This window comes from Triturus cristatus, chromosome 3_2, assembly GCF_964204655.1.
Source record: "Triturus cristatus chromosome 3_2, aTriCri1.1, whole genome shotgun sequence".
NCBI lineage: Eukaryota > Metazoa > Chordata > Amphibia > Caudata > Salamandridae > Triturus > Triturus cristatus.
In genome coordinates, this window is record NC_140584.1 from 663,587,439 (window position 1) to 663,609,383 (window position 21,945).

Genomic DNA, 21,945 nt, shown 5'->3' on the forward strand with positions numbered 1-21,945 from the left:
CACCCATTTTTAGTAATTGTTAGACTTGGCCTCCTTGGCATGGTTTCCCCTGACTTTTTGCCTCTACCTCTTGTATTTTTGATGCTGTGCTGAATTTCGTTGTTGCTGGTTTAGCTGCTTTGGAGACTTTGTCACTGCAGATCGGTGTCAAAGTTCATGTGCTCCCTGTGTAAAATGTTATTATGAATGGTTATCCATGGTTGGCATATTTGATTTACTGGTAAGCTCCTAGTAAAGTGCACGGAGTGTACCCAGGGCTTGTAAATCAAATGCTACTAGTGGGCCAGCAGCACTGATTGTGCCACCCACAGAAGCATAGGTGTCTCAGACCTGCCACTGCAGTGTCTGTGCACAGTTCTTGTTGCCATGTCGACCTGGCAAGTGCACCCACTTGCCAGGCCCAAACCTTCCTTTTCCTTATATGTAAGTCGCGCCTCAGGTAGGCCCTGGGTACCCCCATGGGCAGGGTGCAGTGTATGTGAAAGGTAGGACATGTCCTGGTGTGTGTGACATGTCCTAATAGTGAAATGCTGGCAATGTTGTTTTACACTATTGTAAGGCTAGCTGTCTCATAGGCTAACATGGGAGTTGATTTGTAACATCTTACAAGTATAACTTTCTCTTGAGACAGGATAGAGAAATGAAGTTTAGTGTCTCTGAACTCAGAATTTAATAACACATCTTTTTAGGGAGATGGTTTTTAAATTGTGTGTTTTAAAATGCCACTTTTAGAGAGTAAGTAGGCATTTTCTTGTTTAACCATTCTGTGTGCCTCTGCTGGTTGGTGTATTGACTGTCTGGTTTTGGAGTGACAGAGGTTGGGATGTGCATTCACTGTAGACAGCTGCAAGGGTGGTTGAAGTGTGCCCTGTCCTTCCTGGGTGACTCAGAGCTGAGCTGAATAGACCTTGGCTGCATTTAGAGTGGTGGGAGGTGTTTCACTTACACCTGAATAGGCAGTGTCTCCTCTGCACAATACTGTCTCCACCTCCTGTAGTGAAGCTGGGCCAGAGAGGGTAGAACTGGTTTGGACAGGGCTCAGAGACCCTTGCCACAAAGAGGACAAAGAGAAAATGTGGTAGAAATATTGGAGCCCTGAACACAGGACTTTAGAACTCTTTTGGATCATAAACCTGCCAAGCAGAAGAGCTGGAGAAGCTGTGAGGAGGAACTACCACTTTGCTGTGTGCTTTGCTCTGTTGGCCTGCAGTGGCTGCTTCTGTCTTGGGTAGAGAAAGGACCGGACTGAACTTTCTGCAACTTCTTTGTTTGAGTTTCTCCAAGGGCTTGAAGTAGAGCTTGCCCCCTATTCAAGAAGTCTCAGGAACAGCAACGACTTCATGTTCATCTGCTACCAGCACTGGTAACTGTGTGTTTTGTGCTGCAACAGAAACAAAAGCAACTCAACGCCACCAATGACGCCTCTGCCAGCTCCGTGTCTTGCAGGCACCGCAGAGAACACCACAGCACTTCGCAATCCAACCCTCGTCTCACCAACGCCACCACCGAGCCGCTGCTTGCACTGTGACGTGTGGACACTGCACTTCGCACCACCTCGCTTCACACCCCCACCTTGGTATCCCTGACGACGACGCTCCATACCGACATCGACACTGCTGCTTGCATTGTGGTGTGAGTGCACTCCTTGTAAGTTACACCACGCACAGCCCGGTCCCACACCGCAACCTTGGCCTACCAACGCCATCGACTCCAGTTCGTCAGCTGACGACAACACTTCAGCAACGACCTCTGAGCACCGCACCACTTCGAACCTCAGCCTTGGTCTCACCGACGCTGCTGGACAACCGTCACAGAGCACTGCAACCTGAGGGAATCATATGCCGCACCACTGCACTTTGCACCGGCGCTCTGATGCCTACTGATGCCAGCGCTCCTGACTTCATCCGCACGGAGTTCGACCTGCAACGGGTGTGTCTTCAAGGGCCCGACGACTCCTACACCAACCTCTGGAACAGACTCCTGCTAACACCGGCTCTTCGAGGCGCACCGAAAGGCCACCAACGCCCTGCATTTCTAAAGGTACTGTTTGCGGGTCTTCCCGACACCATAAGTGGCCCGCGACGCGGCGGTCAGCCATAACTGTTTTGATGTGTTGTCCACGACACCATGATAGCTCCGGAGGGAGCTATCGACTTCAAGGAACTGTATTTTAAGTCTATTTTTGCTTATTGATATTTGTAAGAACTGTATGGTGGATTTTTACTGTTTTTGGTCTGGTTCGCACAGATAAAATATTGAATATTTTTTTTAAACTGGCGTGGTGTCCTTTTGTAGTGTTTTCAATGTATTATTGTATGTTATATGCAAATGCTTTACACACTGCCTGTGAGATAAGCGTGGCTGCTCGTGCCAAGCTACTAAGGGACTGAGCAGGGGTTATTTTAGAAGGGTATCCCCCTTATCCTGACTAAGGAGAAGTGTCCCTACTTGGACAGGGTAACAACCTGCCTACTAGAGACCCCCATTTCTAACAGCTGCTAATTCAAACCCTATGTTACCAACAAAAATTAAATTATACATCAAAGGTACAGAAATACCCTTAACCTAGATGAAAAGTTCACTTTCCCAGGGAGACCCTTGAAGATGGCGGCCGTGGTGACTTACCCACTTTGCCCATGCCTTAAGACGTCTCTGCCATGAGGTCTGATCCTAGGGTTTTTGTATAATACAGAAATATCAGGAGAGAGCCTTTACAGTTCATAGGCAAAACAGGCCTTTATGACACATTCTAAGACGAAAAAGAACATAACGAAACAATAACAACGACCAGGGTAATTGTACAGAGGAATACACATTTATTTCACTGAAAAGAAACAGAGAACAGATTCAAGAATAATTTGCAGTGATAATCCACTCTCAAATTGCCTATTTTGCCCGTGAGTCAGAAGCGGCGGGATATGTGTGGGCACGTCAATCACTGAGCAGAAATGCGTCCTCGCCCAGCAGGAGCGCTCGCCGTGATGGACTTCTGCTGAGACAATCTCCCCTTCCAGCGCTCTTCCCCTCGCTCAGGAAGCAATTTTCTGAGATAAGCTCTGGCGGGCCTTCTCTGGCCTGACCTGGTATCCTGAGGTGCGCGCGCAGCGCGAGGGGATGACACACGTGGCTTTGGGAGTTCGCCTGATTATGTCCGGCCATGTTTCTGCCCTGGGAGGAGAGGATTAAAATAGACCATGCGCCCGCGCCACCGTGCTGGCAATGAAGATAGTCTGTGCTCCGGTTTTGTACCTGAGGAGCAAGTGTGGCGAATTCCACTCAACTACAGCAACGACATTATCCCCTTTCACCCTCCTCCTCTTACCTTTCAATTGGTACCAGCCTATGGCCAGTGTGCGATTCATGCCCTGCTCGGTGCCCCAGCTGTGAAGAAACGCGTGCTCAATGCATTCTGTTTTGTTTTGTGGAGCAAGCCCTAATGCCTATAGAAGCAGCATGTGTCCTGCATAAACACGCCCTAGGTAGGCAACAGAAGTAAAATGTAGCGCTATTTGGGGCGGTATTTATGACGTACACAAAACTCCCATGACCTGACACCGTGAGAGAAGCTCGGTGGGACAACCCGAGACACGTCAAAGGATACTACGAAGATGGATACTAGGGAGGCAAAGATGGAAGCCCATTACACCCTAGGTTGCCTGCAGTTACCTCATCACAGAGTTGTAACGTTTGGACAAAGGAGAAACATAGTCAGTAGGACGGGCTCCGGGGAAGGTTTGGGGGTTTATGGAGGGGAGTGAGGTATGCTGCGCTGTAAGATACATCTGTTTAGACCGAACAGAGCTTTTTGCCAAGGGATGCAGGGGCTGTGCAGGCCAGGTTGAAAAACTTGAGAATTGTGAAAATAGTTCCACAGAAGGATAAACGTGTACGTTAATCCCACAAGTATCATGCACCTGTGACCCAATAATTTCATACACAATTCTGTAACATGCATTTCGCAAATTAGCTGTGCTAAGTAGAGACTCAACATACAAAGTGTCAATGTAGGAAGCACGTCTGCTGGAACAGTTACCTTTTGTGAAAAACACTGTTATAGTGCTCACAGGACGCGCAATGAGACAGCATAAAGGCAGCGTTGAGGAAGTGAAACCTGTTACCACCCAGAGTTCTGTTTTACCCAAAAGAGCGGACGGGTGGAAAACATTACCTGGCCAAGATCCCCTTATGCTTGTTGTATGCAGCACCTTCTAAAAGATGCATACATTATAGGAACCCCGTTCTTAGTTTTCCTGCCACGCGACTTAATCTGGCTTCAGCTCTCCCATCCTTTGAAGAAAACTGCCTATTGGTAAACTCGATTATCTCCTACTCTCAGTCCTATTTCCCAGCAATTGCTGGGTTGAATGAGTCCGCATATGCCCAGGCCGACAGCCTGTTAATGCAGTTTTACACCTGTTCACATTTCTAGTGCCTCCTCTCGCATCAGAGAGCCCATAAAGAACAGCATACTCAGAAGGCACCTTGTTTCTAAGGAACGAGGCACCTCTTAGCTCCAGCAAGTTTAATGGCTGCCACAGTAATTTGTTATTCTTTTCTTTATTTCCGAATGCACAGCCTGGTGCATAACTCATAGCCCTTTAGGTGAAGGAAGAGGCATTCTTTGCATGAAACTCTGGATAGACAAGTACACCGTAAATCCCAGGATGAGGATTCGATCAACAGCATGGATGAACAGCTGGTAAGGAGAAGAGGCGAATCGATCTCCATGACATGGCTCGGCTGCACTTGGTTAGGTTGCTTTTGCCCTGTGTGGTGCGGGTGAAGACAGCATGGAATTCGGATATGAGACCGGCTCTTACAGGGCGGTGGAATTCCACCGCAGTTGGTGTTACAGTGTGGGACCTCAGTCATCAGCAGAATTCAAACGTGGGATCCTGGAGCTTGGCCATCACTCTGTGGGTTACCTATCAATAGGATAAATAGATGATACAGAAGGCAACTTAGGAATGGGGCTCTATAAACCTACCTAAGGCCTTTCAGGAGTAAACAAAGCCCTCTCTTGTGGTTTGAAATAAAAGGGGCATTCCTAATTCCAGAGATTACAGGTACTCGTGGAAAAGCAGAAATGATTCAGGGAGAAAGGACTCTTTGGACATTGCTTCTGTGATAGATCTCAAAGCATGCATGCTACACCAATTCTCATCTGGAGCTTACTGATTCAGTTCCTGAGGATGGTGTCTCATGGCCACAGGTTGAGCTCCAGCACCTGTTGGGTAAGGATGTGAGCACAGCTCTGGCAGACGAAAAGGTAAAGTCCTTCGTGAGAAGAAAATCCCACAGATGCTGATATTGGTCTCCATCAAATCATATACATCTGCATCTCTCCATCCAGTGGGCCGGAAGAGCAGGGCACAGTGATAGAAGGCTCATCAAGAAGGCTTGCTGAGAATTACTCAACATTTCAGAAGCAAGGCAAGTTTTTCCTGAAGTTGAACCAATGGCGGGCTCTAGCTAGGGTCTATATCCACAATATCAATACGCTTCTGCTCCCAATCTCCAGTTGCATGGTGCGTATAATGAAAATAAATAAAAATTACAGATCCAATTAGTAGAAAGTGGAATGATCTGGATAGTATTTTGTTTCCATGTGTCCTCTGCTGCAAGCATGATTTGGAGAATGTAGAGTCACATTATCCCACAGAGAAGGACTGGGTGAAGTACTTGAGAGCCTGTCAGCAATAATGCTGGAAAGAGAGGATTTAACAGGCTCGATTCTTATTGAACAATTAATTTGGAGGCTGAGGGCACCACTTCTGGTAGCAGTGGCGATGGCAGTGGCACAGCAGCATTTATGGATCAGATAATAACAAGCAAACACTGGAAAATGGCTTATGTGGCAATTCCCAAACAAGATCAGATAATGACCCACACATTCAGTGAGAGAAAATCCACCCTGACCTTCTAGAAAAAAACGAAAGTTTCCAACCTTCTTTACAATAAATGGCGTTCAAGGCCTTGTTTATGTGTCTCTGTAATTTAAGAACCATGCTCAAACACATGCTTTTACAGAGATCGCAAATGCACGTGTTGTTTAAGACACTTGCTCATTACTGAGTGTAATGAAAACTTCAGTGCTTATTCACCAACTGCATTATGTATTGTGTAATTTAGTACTACAAACTTTACTACAAAGTGCTATCCACAAACTCAATTTTTAGGTCTTGCCTAGCGGTGCAGCGCATGCGCTGCTCGCTTTGTGAGGTATGTAGTATACACTATAGGTGAGGGTAGCCCCGCCCCCTCCCCGCCCACTTTTTCATTGGCTTATGGCTTTGGCCTTTCTAAATGCTGCCTTCCGATCGGTTTGGAGGCTGCTAGTCCCTCCTTATGACAGCCATGTCTCTTTCCATGACAATTGGCCCCTTTACTGCATATACTGCACTACTTTGTGTCCGTGCCACCCCTCCTGCTGTCTTTGCCTTCTCTCCCGCCCCTCCCACTCCCGTTGTTCCTGCCTTAATCACGCCCGCCCACCCACACTCCCGCTTGCAATTCAAGAGGTCTTGCGTAAATGCGAGTCCTCTTGCATTGCAAATGCTTTTTTTTTTTTTTTACTTCGAGGCAAGCTCGTTTCACTTTCACGCGAGGCCCTTTTTGCACCCTCCCTCCTCTTAGGGGTGGCGCTCTGCTTTGTATTACAGAGACTGGGCGGCAGTGGCTCCCGGCAAGCTTGTAATATTGACACACTTGAAAAGTTTCCCTGTCGAGTGTGTTTCCAGGCACGTATACATTTTTTTTATTTGGAGACAAGCGCGTCATATTAACACACTTTAAATATTTCAGCCCCTTCCGAGTGTGTTTTCCATGCACGTTTAATTATTTGGGAGTTCGTGGCAAGGCGTAATATTAACAGACTTGAAGAGAGTGTGACGTCCTGCCTGATAGAATGGCAGGTTATACGCATGCGCATCTAACGGGTCATTTGGTTTCAGGGAAACGGGTCTTAAATCAAATGGCCGAATATTGACTTTCGGCGGTGGACTGTGCTGTTCTTAGGTGACAGCTGCGGCGGGCCGGGTCTTCTTTTATCCAGGCGCCGCAATGACCATGGCAGGGCCAAAGACGAGCGCTATGAAGCAGCCGGCAGTGGCGCCAGCTGCTGCACCTGAGCCTGTGGCTCCCGCTCCCCTCTGGCCTAAGGCCGACCTACTGATCTTCCAATACGCCTGCAAGATCATCCGCGACAATATGGCGCAATACTAGGAGCGTGGCCGACACTTCATCCCCTGGATGGGCGACCCAAACACCCTGATCGATAGGTTGGTTACCCGCGCCCGGCCCGCTCTCTACTGGGGAAGGGGGGGCGGGGTGTGGTGGTGCTGGGGCTCTTGCTTGTTTGCTATAATTCCCACATTAGCCCTCCGGGATTTGAATGGGCTTTCAGTCCCATGCGCTACTGAAGTTGTCAGTAGGCTCTGTTAATGCAGGTTTTTCCCCCTTATTTAAAGCATCTGTATACGCATTTAAAGCACCGGTTCGCGCTATACAAAAATGTATCAGCCCTGGCTCTCAACTACTTACAAATTGACTGGTAGTAGTTATAAGTCAGTTATTGCCCGGCATGAGAATAGCGCCAAGTTAAGGTTGGCTTTATATTTTATCACTGCGGCTCTGCATGCTTTCATACAGCCTGTAGGGTGTTTAACAGCCTTGCAAAGCAAAGACATTGTCACATTTGTTATTGTGAAATGTAAGGTAATTACCCTGTTAGAAGTTAAACCCAACAAGTGCCAAATATACTGCCACACTTATAATCACTGCCACATAGTCCATTGCAGTAATATGGAATAATATAGTTCATGTGTAAACACTTATAAGATCCCAAAGGTGAGACCGATCACATTGCAAATGCTTGTTGCAAATAACTTACACTTTTTTTTAACAAGTCCCTTACTCCATTATTTTCTATGGGAGGGTGTTGCAGTACCAGTATTTAGCCAGTTGTAGTGCTGGACTTACTTCAAAAGTGTAAGTTATTACAAACGTGCAGTTTACGAACACCGATAAGTAGTAAACTTACTCAAAAGTGTGAGTTAGCTTTGTGAATCAGGCTCTGCACTTTCAGATTTTTCCCCCAATAAATTTCATCAGATCAAACTTGCCAAAACGTAATGGGGAGAAAGGTCCTATTAAATACTGGGGCGTGTGGATTTAGCATGCAAAGTACTACCATTGACATATTATGCCCCATTTTGTGGGGTTTAACAAGTAATAGGCCATATTTATTGCCCCTGATAAACTCCGACTGGGTGTGATTAATATTGTCTACCTGTCCTGGGCACTAGTAATGGAGTTGCAATTTTCCACACTTCTTTAGTGCAGGATAATTCACGCAATGCGGTCAACCAAAGTGAGCTTCAGCAACACCTCATTTAGAAACAGGACTGTAATGAGACGAGGCAGGAGGTGATAGTGATTTGATTATTTATTAGAAATTTTCATTCTGATATATTTTCTTGTTCCAACCATAACATACCTGTCTCTCTAGGTGGATCACTCTTTTAACCTGATGATCACAGCTTCTTACTTAGAATGTCTTTGGTGTTCTTCATTCATATGTCCTCCCCATGATGGGGAGGGCATATGAATGAACATTTTCAAAGATTAAAAAATATGGGATCGGGGTATGTGGAGGCTCACTTTGAAGCAGTAATAGCAGTGACATGAAAAAAGATAACTTGAGAGAATGGATGTGCACTGCTTTTGGAGGGCATACAGGGATATATATTGCACTTATTATGTTAGCAGTTAAGTCATCAATGTGCAACAGATTGGAACGTGTAGTCATTAGACATTGGTCACATATTCTAGTACTGCAGTGAACTTTTTAATATATTTCTATGAAGGTGGAACACTTTGAAAAAGCAAAGTAGCTCTTTTGATCAGAGACAGGTTTTGGACCAGGACATGGGATCTAAAACTACTATCATCATTGTTAAGATTGTAAACTGCTAGGTCTCTAACATCTAGTCATTGACACAGTAAGACATTATGTTTGTGGCTGGTGTGGTTGTAGATACAAGTGCTCTGCATACTCCTGCTATCCAGTGTTGGGCTCGGATGTGTGAAACTTGTTTTTCTTCAAAGAAGTCTCTTGAGTCATGAGGTATAGTGACTCCTTCTACACTTGGTAATACTCATGGGCATTGGCTCCATTATTATATTGCTTTCTTTTGCCGTCTGATTCGGATGTGCATAGCTAAAGCTTTGGTTTGATACTGTGTAGTGATCGTCATCAGAGGCTTTCGGTTCTTCCACTCCCATTGGCAAGAGACAATCACTTTTTTGCATTTGGTTCACCTCTGTTGTGAATCCAGTTTCACGACTATGACTGGGGTCTCCTCGACTCCCTATCTCAGGGCCTTATTACACCATCATAGAAAGGACTCACATGTAGTCCTGTCCACAGTGTCATTCAAGGTATCCATGGCCAGACTACCACCAGGTCTGCACACTGTGTCACGACAAGACCTCCTGTGTCACCTGCCTGGCCTTTCGGTCCAAGAAGATCCTCAGGTACTGGTGCGATTGGTGAATGACTTGATGCACGATGGCTCATCAACAGGACATCAACAATCCGGGCATCTTCAGCAGGGACATCGAAGAGGTGACCAGCTACTTCACTTCAGCCCGGAGACGAGTTCTCCATCGGGCTCCAAGACCGATGACCAGCCCCAGCTGGCACAACCTCCAGAAGACGTTAACAGTTAGTAGGGTTCTCCAGCCTGCTAACTTTCAACCTCCCCCTCGGGAGTTGGGCATTGAGCCCACTACGCCATTGCAAAAGAATTCTGAGCCACCACTACCATCAGCCATGGCCAGCACCGACACAGGGCTTCAGAGCTGACTTCAACTCCATTCTCAGCACTGAAATGGCCTCACAAGACCCAGCATTCTCTTGATGCCTACAGGGCTCCTTACGCTAATGCTAAAGTCCTCTTAAGATCAGAAACACCACTCGGCGTTGAGGCCTCCATCGACAACAAACACCCCCTCAACGTCGACTCAAACATCAAAACCTCCTTCCTCAGTGGACTGTGATGAGTGCAAGCAGCCTATTCAGCAACGTTTCCAGGAGGAGTTAGATACCTGGCAAAAAGACTGTCCATTCACCCACAAATGTGCAGAAAAACAGCAAAACCACTGCCAAAAGTGCATGACCCATTCCCCAAAAAGAGAACTCTCACCTTTTTAAAACAACTTGCCTCCAAACCTAAAGAAACTTCAGGACAGGGGGTCCAGTCTTCTACCTCCTCGTCCTGCTCCTCTTTCTCCACCCATGCCTCCTCCTCCTCCACTTTCTCCACCCCCTTCTCTTCCATCATCACTGCCTCCTCCTCCATTCCTCCACTACCACCACATAGACCATCTCTTCCACATTCATTAGAGGGATATCCACATTCATCCTATGAGAGGGTAACCTTGCATATTCTTTAGAGTCTTATGAGGGACAATGCAACCATGAACCAAAGGATGATCCGTGGGATGACTTTAATGACGTCCCCCCATTGGACAGCCACCCTGATCTATACCCCCTTGAAGCCATCCGATCTCGATAACTCCACCTGTTATCATGAGGTTATTCACAGGTCAGCTACCTTTCACAAGGTTGACCTGTACACAATCCCTGAAAGGATGATTTCCTCATTAAAACACTTTCTAACACTGTGTTTTCTGTCCAGTATCTCTCCGTGCTCAAAGGGCATGGTAAAATCCACTCCGGAGATCTATAAAGACCCTTTGAAGGCCTGAGTGACCACTCTGAGGGTAGATAAAAAATATAAACTCTCCCCCTAGGACTCACCTTATATACACTGTTACCTCCCAATGGACTCTCTGGTAGTGCACACTGCACGTAAGCGAGCCAATGCACAGTGTACTGGCTACACCCCGCTGCTGGACAAGGAGAATAAGAAGATTGATGTGGCGGGCAAAAGGGTGGCTGCACAGTTAGCCAACCGCTGGTGCATTACCAACTCGGTCGGCTTACTCTCCAGCTATGACGGGGCCCAATGTGGTGAGATGGGGGAACCTGACCCAATGCCTCTCTGACGAGTATAAGCAGTGGACACGAGAGTTAGTTTCCAAGGGCACCATTAGGTGATCCCTAGATGCTGCTGTGAATCAACACTAGTGTTCTCAGTTGATGCCATGCGCGGCTCCATGTCTCATCTCTCATGTCTAAGTCCATCAGCATCTCATCAACCTGCCTTTCAATGGGGAACACCTTTTCGGGCAACAGTTTGATCCGATGCTGGAGAAAAACAAGACACTGCAATAGCATTGGGGGCGCTCCCGTCCCCATTTCCCCATGGGCCCTTTCATATAACCCAGTTTTATGACGGCACCCAAACCACCTCTATGGACACTTTCACCTCTTATCAGAAGCAGCAGCAACATCAGCATCCCTTCCAGGGATACTCCAGGGGTGCCTATAGGTGTAATAACTCCAACGTTGAGGCAGATGTGGTGCAGCTCAGAGAGCCACTCCCGCTAAAGAGTGACTCTCTCTCCCTTCACACAACACCTGTCAGGGGAAGATTGCAGGGGTTCCTCCCATAGTGGCAATGGATCACATCAGATCAACGGGTCGTTTCCATTGTAGAGCAGGGTTACTGCCTGGAACTCACGGCTCAACCACGAGACACCACCCCCTCCGCAAACCCTCCCTCTCTCCAGATATCAGTGCCTCTTACACGAGGATGTACAGGCGCTCATAGTCAAAGGTTCTACAGAGCCTGTGCACCTACAACAGAATGGCAGAGGGGTCTACTCCCTGTGCTTTCTCATTCCCAAGAAAGACTGGTACCTCCGGCCCATCTTCCACCTCAGGCCCATCAATAAGTACATCCTTTCAGAGCACTTCCACATGGTCACGCTCCATGATCTCATTCCTCTGCTGCACCAAGGCAACTTCATGTTGGCTCTTGACCTGAAGTAAGTCTATTTCCATATCCCAATCCAGCCTGCTCACCGCTGTCTCTAAGGTTTGTGGACTTAATTTCCAATTCAAAGTACTGCCCTTAGGGTCACTATGGCCACCAGAGTCTTTACCAAATGCCTTGCTGTGGTAGCTGCTCATCTATGGGGGAGCGGTATTCCACGTGTTCCCTTACCTCGATGATTAGCTGGTCAAAAATGCAGCAATGCTTTGCACATTCAGTTTCCTTGTCATTAAAGCTTTTATGGAAGGACTAAAAAAGGTTATCCCACCTAGGTTACCCCCAACACATGTATGTAATCTCAAGATTGTCTTAACCAAACTCATGGCCCCTTTTGAGCCCTTTCGCTCCTGCCCTCTCCAATTTCTATCCTGGAACTTATGTTATAAAATGTATTAAGCACATGTACATAGTAAGGTGTCTTGGTGCTGACTTCTCCTGAACACAAGTGGCAAATTTAATTATTAAAGAAGTTGCTTTCCTGCTTGCATTGCATTCCCACATAAGAATGTAGCCACCATGGACTTTTCACTGACTTTCTTGGCAATATCCCAATAGTTGATATCTGTAAAGCAGCTACTTGGTCCACCCCACACATATTCATATTCACCAAGCACTATTGTGTGGATGTCCTAGCACACCAACAAGCCCAAGTTGGCCTGGCTGCATTCCGTACACTTTTTCAGTCTTCTGCAACATCCTCTGGCTAACCAAAGCTTATGGGAGAACTTCTTTACAGTCTATGCAGAGCATTTGAATCTACAGCTACACCTGCCACAAACAGAAAATGTTACTTACCTCATAGGCTTCTGTTCATGGAAGGTAGTGCTATAGAATCACATGCACCCACTATCCTTCCAGGAAGCCTTTGGTTGTTGCAGATGCTTTTCCTTTAATTTATCTATCTCTAGGGGAATCTTTTTTTAATTTTCATGCTCAATTCCTATCCTCATCTGCCACGTGTGAAAACATAAAAAGGAGGAGTCAACATACTTCATGACGCAAGAGACTTCTTTGAAGAAAAACAAGTTGCACACATCTTAAGCCAGCATTAGATGGCAGGAGTATGCAGACGATGTGAATCTACAGCACTACATGCCATGAACAGATGCTTAAAGGGTAAGTAACATTTTAATTGCTCCATTTTCTGTTTTTCAAGTCAATGAGAGTTCTATGAGAATTTTACAATCTATTGGGAAAGCTCGAATAACATTGAAAATGAATGTGCTATCTAACTTTAACTGCGTGGCTTAAAGTGAAACACTTTAGTAAAGACAATTGTAAGATTTAACATTTCTTTAAATTCCAATGGCATTATGTTGAGTTGCTGTATGAGCGTGTCGAAGTTCACAGTGCTGTAGGCTAAGGCTTACAGCAGAGATAATACATTATCCAATGTTCTTCCTCTGCATAGCAGCGTCCTATGGTACTTTTTGTATAGTCAAATGGATCTCACAGGCTGCCCGGCCAGACCTCATAGAGGAGTCGCCCTAAACTGTCACTGGAATCAATGAACAAGAATCAAAAACACAAAAGCCTGAAACGGTCTGAGGTCCTTCCTGAAGGCTTGCCCTTGAACACAATGTCTAGTCATTTTGCTTCCATGTTTGATAGAATTGCCAGGCTAATGAGTTTAAAGCCTCAAAATTGTTTGCATTGTTAGTCCTCCTCTATCCGGCGTCTAATTTTTGCATTACTTGTGTTTTTTAGAAGACAATCACAATATTAACAGTGTTGTGTACAAATGGAACCCCAAGACACAGATGTTTGAGGTCAACCAGACCATTCCCACCTCTGGTGCCTACGACTGGGAGTATTTCACAGTTGGACCTTACTCCTTCTTGGTGGTGGCAAACACGTTCAATGGCACCTCAACACGGATCGACTCTCACCTCTACATCTGGCTCGGTGGAATGTTCAGGCTCTTCCAGTCAATCATGGTAAGGAATCACAGGCACGAATTCCTGTGTGCGATCCTGGCATTCCCCAGGTATGGACTGTAGGTGAGCAGCATTCTTGAATCTTCGTTGACTCCTTATAGAAGAATCAAGTCACTTGTGTTGCTTTCACAATTCTTTTCACTCCGGGTAACAAGACACTTTTGTGGTTGAAAAGTGTGCCAGATACAACTTGCTCTGTAGCAGGCACTCTGCGCGCAAGCAAAACAATGAAGAGAGAAGCAGCATATTTGTCAATAAGTATAATGTCATAAACAAGGGATTTACACCCACTCATAAGATAAAATCATGTATTGAAAGGGAAGGTAGACAATAAAAGCTGAATAAAACATTAGAGATGGTTGAAGTGAAGACCAAAAACAATTACATCGAAGTTTGAGGTCACCCTCATATATAAATTCCATCATCCAGCTAGTGCTGCACACCTTACTGGATGGTTTTGGCTGTTTCTAAAATGGGTGTTTAACCTGCGGACCACCATTAGATCCCTGGCAGGTCTCAAGGACCTTCTCGCTCATTTGAAGTTGATATGAGTAATGGAAACGCACGGTATTGACTGAGATACCAGGTGTCAAGTTTGTGGTATCAAATACTATCAAAACACGCCATAACAACAAAAACAACATTATCATTATTGCTAATAATAACAATCATAATATTAGTAATAGCCTTTTTCATACGGCATGTAATACAACAGTTTTTGCAGCTTCGAATAGCTATTTAACATTAGCTTTTTCTATTACTATTAACCACTTTAATGTTATTAGATTTGTCTCCTTAAGAAGGATAGAAGGATGAGTGCGCAACCAGAATTCAAGCTTGTGACCTAAAGCACACCCCAGATATTAGCAGTAAGCACCTAACTTGCAGAGCCATATGTATTTCCAGAGAATGTACATTTAATTGAATGTCATTGCTGTAGCTATTATATTTTCGTCTATTGTGATCAATGGTTACCTTGATGTATGTGGTCATTCCTCAGAGAACCGACTGGTGCCATGTTCTGAAGTCTGCACAGTATGGCCAGGCCTCTCTTTCTTGATGCCAGTGTGCTGAGATTAATGTTTATTATCTACTTACCTCTAGACCTTTGGCGCTGCCGACTGGGAGGTGTTCCGTATCCATGACCGGATCTTCCTGGCCGTGGCCAACAGTCACAGCTATGACAGCGGCACCCTGGTGCAGAACAATTCTTATGCCATCAACTCGGTCATTTATGAGCTCAACATCACGGCACAGATGTTCGTCAAGTTCCAAGATATTCTCACCTTCAGGTAACCACTTCTTGTCATAGCCCGCTCCAGATACACATGCAAGTTTGCCACCACTGTGGTGCTTGGCCTGCATTCATTCATCAGAGATAACTCCTCTTCCACTTCGCTCCAGATACACATGCAAGTTTGCCACCACTGTGGTGCTTGGCCTGCATTCATTCATCAGAGGTAACTCCTCTTCCGCTTCCACCTACCACCGCTCTCATTTAAATTGGAAGTCAGTGGGACTGAGGCGTAAATAGGATAAATAACCCTTTCAGAGACACTTTGTGGTTTGCATTTTTTAGCTCCTTTCTGTTGCTGTTTTTTTTTGTCGATACTTTGTGTCTAGAGGCAGTCTGTCACAGCAGCATCGATTTATACCTCATAGGTTACTATTTTAATAGAATTTGCTGTTTTCAATATCTGTGTTTTGGGGAATTCTGGTGGATGTTTTTCGGTGTCTTCAAAACTTGTAAATATCAGTGGTTATGAGTGTTCACATTTTTTTGCACAGTAAAAAAACGGGGATTTTTTTCCTGTGCTTATAGAGAATTGTGCTTTTGTTGCTGTTTGCTTTGTGCGCCAACATTGCATGATGTGTATTTATTGCACATAAGGTTTCCCCGGGCATGGGCATGTGATCCCCCGCCTTTTCTTCTGCATGCTAGGAAAGGCGGAATGGTCCTGAAAAAGGTCAGAGAAGGAGGCATGGGGCACAGGAACAGTGGGGCCATCTGCTGCTGGGGCAAGGTGTGCTTTACCAGCTGCCCAACTGCATCTGTTTTATTATGGATGATTGAGCTCAAATTTCAAACCCATTATAGTTCATGTTAGAGCAACAAGAAGACGTTGTATGCTTAAAACAATTATTCTCCTGGCCACATGAGATACAGCTACCAGTAAATGAGTAACTCCAAGGCAGTGTTGCTACAAGACCTTTAAGAAATGCAGGTCTCGGATAAAACCAAAGAGTTGTGCAGTATTTTGGATGAAGCAACTTTTCATTCAATGATAGATTCACCAAAGGGTGCAAGTAGCTGCCCTATCGGATGACAAATGAGGGAGCCGTAAGGCAGGAAATTAATTAATTGTTACTAAAGTGGAGGACCAGATATTGGTCACTTCAACAGGCCATACAAGACGTCTTCCTTTGTGCCTACTCAAACAAACTCCTGTCCCCATGACACTCACCTGAGCTCCATTCTCCCATCTGGTCAAACTTTAAATCAAGCTTCTAATCTTTTGTGGCATGATTCTGATTCATTACTTGTGAATATCTAGGGACTCTGCTATCAAGGCAAAACCTGCTAACTCAGCATGCTGGTAAAGAATAACAACCTCTTGTAAGAACTTGTAGGTACTGAGTGACAATTCAGTTTGTGGCCTACATCTTGCGGTCTAGAGTCTAAGGTTATTCATGATATGACGTGGTATCATGCTGTCTGTCCTTAAGTCAAACAGAACGCGTCTCCCACAGCATAGGGAAATCCCTCATCTTCTAGTTAACTTGGTTATCTTTAATTCATTGCACTAATTTCACACGAAAAATACCGTCACACCTTTTATCAGAACAGTGCTAGGTATTGTCAGACAGTCACTTGGCAGGCATTTCTCGCAGAAGTGTCACTTAATTCGGCTTGATTGCCCGATGGAGATGGGATGAGGATGATGTGAGGGATGTGCACAACTGAGTGAGGATCTGCCACTTGTGGTAATTCGGACGGGCAGCAGCTATTACTTTTCAGAGGGTGAAATGTGCACACACAATATGGCACACAGCAGCTATCTGCACTCACCACATGCCCAGAGACAGGTCAGTTTGTGCTGTGATGTTACAAATAATATAACGTGGCTAACTCAGAGACAAGACAGCGTATAGTGTGCATGTTACAAATAACATAACAGAACATATCTCCTAGAGTCACAGGCGCAGAGCACATGCGTGCTCCTGCTATGGTGAGCGGCACAAAACATATACAAAGTTGGATTTGGGAGAAGAACTTAGCTCAAGTTTACCCAACAAGTAGTATCTGGAGACAAAGCAGAAGTTCAAACGTTGTACAACGGAGATTTGAAGGTATAGCATGTCGGTTCCTGCCACCTCATGAGGGTTCAGACTGGCCTGTGGGGCTATCAGGAAGTGCCAGAAGGGTTGGTCTGGCCGCTTTTTGACTCTTTGGACCTGTTTCATGGTCTGGTGGGCTGGTTTTAACTGTTGATATCCCAGATATTATCACAAACATTGCCTGCAGCAAGTACAAATGCAAGCAGTCTCCCATACCTTGCAAAACACCTATACAGCATGCCTTTGCAAGTTCAAAAGAGCCCTGATTAGCAAATGTGGGGCACTTTTTTAGCTATCTGATTTTAATATATTACCTAGACTTTTTTCTGTCTCTGCGAAAAAAAAACCAAAGCACTGTTCCTGTTCTCTTGAAAGGGAGATGTGAAAGTGAAAAGGAGTGCAGCCCGATTCTCAGCTCAGAGGCTCACCTCTATTTTGGTTACCTCAACAACAGGATTGAGCAAACATCAATACCAGGCCAAAAATCAGCCTTACGCCTGAGGCCTTTCCCCGGAAGAGTTGTTGCCCGAGACAGGGAGAGGGATGATAGAAGAGGTCAACACCACTTCTGCAGGCCAGGAATGCCAAAGCTATGACATTTTGTGATTATTTAATCTCCTCATACTATGTCCCTGATTCCAAGTAATTCCAAGTAGATCAGAAGAGGGTGAGGTATTTACAGAACGTGAATCATACCATTTCTCCGGGTTGAGGTGTTTCCCAGGTTTAGTAAATTACCAGTAAAATCTAAAGGTTTCAGTTGGAAAAGCATGAAATTAGGTTATATGACCTGGCAGACGTATCATAGGCCACCGTCAGATGATCAACAGACTGCAAGAAGTCAATATTTAAGACTAAACCCGACATTGACCTTCATTAAGCGGTCCCTTAAATTCAAATGGGCCCGGTAACCATTACAACCATCTTTAAAAAGATTCCGTCTGCTCTTGTAGGGCTTAGTTTGTTTCACCAGAATATTTTGACTCTTGAAATCTCCAGCTGAAAATCGGGGGGAAATGAGAAATTACCAGGGAAGATGATCTGGAATTACTGATTTCTCCTCTCCTCCCCTCCCCTATCCCTTCCCTCCCCTCCCCTCCCCTCCCCTCTCCTCTCCTCTCCTCTCCTCTCCTCTCCTCTCCACTACCCTCTCCTCCCTCTTCTCTCCTCTCCTCCCCTCCCCTCCCCTCCTGCTGCCTTTGCTTGTTGGCTGTCTGCTAGTCTGCCTTCCCTCCGAGCCACGCTGCTGCTTGCCTGGCAGGGGTGCAATGATTTCCCGGCGTCTTTTTCTCTCCCTTTCCGTTTATAAGAGTAAAAGCTGCTTATTTTCAACATTAAAACAAATTATTGCTGCACCTGGGGCACTAGAATGGAATTCACGCTGAGTCAGTGGAGAAGTTCAGAACTAAGAGCTTTCTGCTGGTTAGGAACCTTGGCGTGCATGCACGTACACAACACGCATCACACAAACCCACGTAGACCTGTACGGGCAGAGAAACGTAAACCCAGCATCTCAAGGTCAATACCTGTTCTTGCTGCAGGTGTTGAATGCCTACTCCCCTTTCTAAGCTTCCCCTCTTGCTGGTCCCCACTCCTACTCCCAGTTCCCCAAGCATGCCCGGTTCCCCAGCAACCATCTCTCTGCAGTAAGTTTTCTCCTGGCTCTTTCCCTTATCCCCTGCCGTACCTCTACTCACCTCTCCATTCTTGGCCCTTCTATCCTCTCCCATGACCCGCAACTCTTATCCATGTCATTTTGCCCCCTTTTTAGGTCCTTTTCCCCAGCCCCTTTCCAAGACCACTTCTTCTCCAGTCTGACCCACCTTTCTTTGCCACAGAGCCATTCCTGGGTCCATTTTTCATGTATCCTCAGCCACCTCTTTCAGTCTTTATTCTCCTGGCCCACAGCCGCCTAAAATAATTGAGACAATGTTGGAAGAGATGCTTCCGAAGCAAAGAAGGAGTTAGGCCTGGGCGGAATTCCAGTTACAAGAGTGTAATTGGAGTAATTGTGGTAATTCTATGTTACCCTTTGACACAGAATTACCGATAATAACATGATTACTCCAGCTTGTGTAATTGAGAATCATTTTGAGGAAAGAATCCAACAGCGAGAGCACATTTAGTGACCACGAGCAGCCACTGGCACTCACTATTCATATTCTGTTGCATTTAGCACTATTTCTTAGCACAAAATGCATCTTTGCACCCATTTTGGATGTGAGGGGCCATTTTTGCACTAAGAAATTGAACTAAATGCAGAATTACTCTTCTTGCATGGATGCCGGCATGTTCCCTTGCATTTGGAGGAGAGCATTCTATGATGGTGGAATTATTTTTCCACATCTCCAATTATGGAAGGAAGCACATCCATGAGCAGGACCTTAAGGCACTGAGTAGTCTCCAAATCCAGGTTATGGGCATTTAGTATTCAAGATAAGGTTGAGCATAAGTAGTCCTCTCCTGGACATCACAGTAGGGGATTTGCTCACCCTTTTTAAGTCAGGCTTTGGTCTATTCTCACTTTAAGAACTAGAGGGCAGTAAATGCCTCCTTTGCTCTATTACCCCTATAAACTCTCTTTCGTGTTATGTAGTTTAGAAGAGATGTCTATTCTTCTTTCATATGACTATCCTCACTGCTGTTTTACACTCTGATGAGACTCACTATAATCTATGTGAACATTTTGCTTTAAGAACTTTGTTGTCTCTTGTATAATCAATGCTACCCACCGGTGTGGCCGCTAGGAATTTTATATACAATGTCATCAACAATGGTATTTTCAATGTCATCTACAATTTTCTTTTTCTCCCTACTGTTACAATCTTCCAAAATTGCATAATCATCAGTATAGCCATATCATCACTGGATGAACAGCTTTCAATGAGTATCTGTAGATCAGTCTGTTATCCTGTCTGTCTATTTATTTATCTGTAACCCTTCTCTGTCTATTTCTCTGTTTATATCAAATGAGTGACTTAAGTATTTTCAAAGCACACTAAAAGCGCCATTAATGAACATGTAAAATTATGGTAATAATATCACCATCATGTACCCTGTTTTTGTTTTTAAAAGATGAATATCTGGTCTTTGTGTGCTTTTTAATTCACACTGGCTCTTAGAATATTATCTGCTGGCATAGCATTGTAGAGCCATTGCACTCATTGCAAATATCCGCTGTGTGTGCAGAGTACGGGATGTGCCCCGAGGTGAACATCTATGTGCTAGCAATGTATACCAAGCAGCAGAGAGTGGTGATAGCAGAATCCACACAATGGGCTAATATGCTGGGCATGATATTGGCAAAAGCATTGCTGTAAGCACCCACCCACAACTGCTGCCATGTCTACTTTCTTTAAAAGCAACTCTGAGATTGACTCCAGACCCTTCTTCAAATCATGTATTTCTCATTTTTTTTGTTTGTGCTTTATTTGGACATCTCTCCATTTAACAACATTCACAACCATCTAGTTCTTTGTAGATTCACTCAATACTTTGCTATTTTCTTTCCAGTGCCGTGGACTGGGAGTTCTTTTCGGTGGGTGAAGACTCCTTCCTGGTCGTGGCCAACTCCTTCGATGGTTCCTCCTTCTTGGTGAAGAGTGTGATATACAGGTGAGCACCGGATCTGTTAAACTCTGTACCAGAGGAAGTACACACAGTAACCTGGGGCCAGTATTTCCAATGCTCTAGACCAGAGAACTGCTAACTGTTGGGTACGTAGCCCTTGGCCGCTGCGGCTGTATTTCTGGGGGATGGAAATGCCTCAGCAAATACTTGAGTGTTTTATCATTAATGTGAGTTTTGTGACTGCTGCAAGCATGCAAAAAACTCCACGTGAAAGCTTGCCCCAAAATAAGGAGTTACCTGGGGAATCAGACCGAATTCCTCCAAGAATTTCTTTTTTCTTGGCGGACTTTAGGGCGCAGGGCATAGAAAGCTGGATTTTTCCCACCGCATTTCCTGTGCCACCTTAACAAGGGTCTATGTAGTCCATGAGCTGTGAACATCTAAAATAAAGCATTGCAACATTATAAATGTTCTCTACATTGTAGTTGGCCAAATTTATGGGTGCTGCTACCCTGAGAGTGTGGTGCTTCATGGCACACCTTTTCTCTCTTCTTGTGGCCGAGCACAATAAAAGTGATGAGAACGAATCTAAATCCTATAGAAGAGGCAGAACAATCTCTTGATGTAGGATACACACGAGGCACTGGTAGTGTGGTTCTGGCTGGGGTGGGCGAGAGCATGCATCAAAATGCTTGTGTGTTTAGAGGTAGTGTAGACCACAGTGTATGCTTCCATATCTCTCGGAAGTAGAAACTATGGGATGTCACAAATTAGACCAGTTATGGGTGTGTAAATGGTTGCCACATGTATAAGGAGTTCTTTCTAGACTACATTCCAATATTATAATCAGGCATTTCAATATGGGAAAAAGGCTGTTTTCTTTCCACATTAAGAATTGCAAGGGGGTTATTAAGACTTGGTTACCCAATTGATTTGGATGCCCAAAAGTTAGTCCTGAGTCAAATCATTTATGTTTTGAGGATCATGACCTGTTCACACCAACTCTATCCAACATTGTGATTAATATAGTACATGTGTAGTACTGTTTGATACAAGATAATATATTAACTCGGCCAAAGAATCTATTTCCTGCTGGACCAGCATGCTTTTTGAATCCTCCTAAGTTAGATAGG

At 45.1% G+C, this 21,945-nt stretch overlaps 1 protein-coding gene across 2 annotated transcripts in view; it reads left to right on the plus strand.

Annotated features, from left to right (window-relative positions):
* TSPEAR (thrombospondin type laminin G domain and EAR repeats) overlaps nucleotides 1-21,945 on the plus strand; it is a 134,239-nt gene that overhangs the window by 109,246 nt on the left and 3,048 nt on the right. For both annotated transcript variants that reach the window (XM_085648642.1, XM_085648641.1), the window contains exons 9-11: nucleotides 13,674-13,903; nucleotides 15,008-15,195; nucleotides 20,756-20,857. In XM_085648642.1, the coding sequence (XP_085504768.1) occupies nucleotides 13,674-13,903; nucleotides 15,008-15,195; nucleotides 20,756-20,857 (520 nt within the window). The remainder of the gene's footprint in view (nucleotides 1-13,673; nucleotides 13,904-15,007; nucleotides 15,196-20,755; nucleotides 20,858-21,945) is intronic.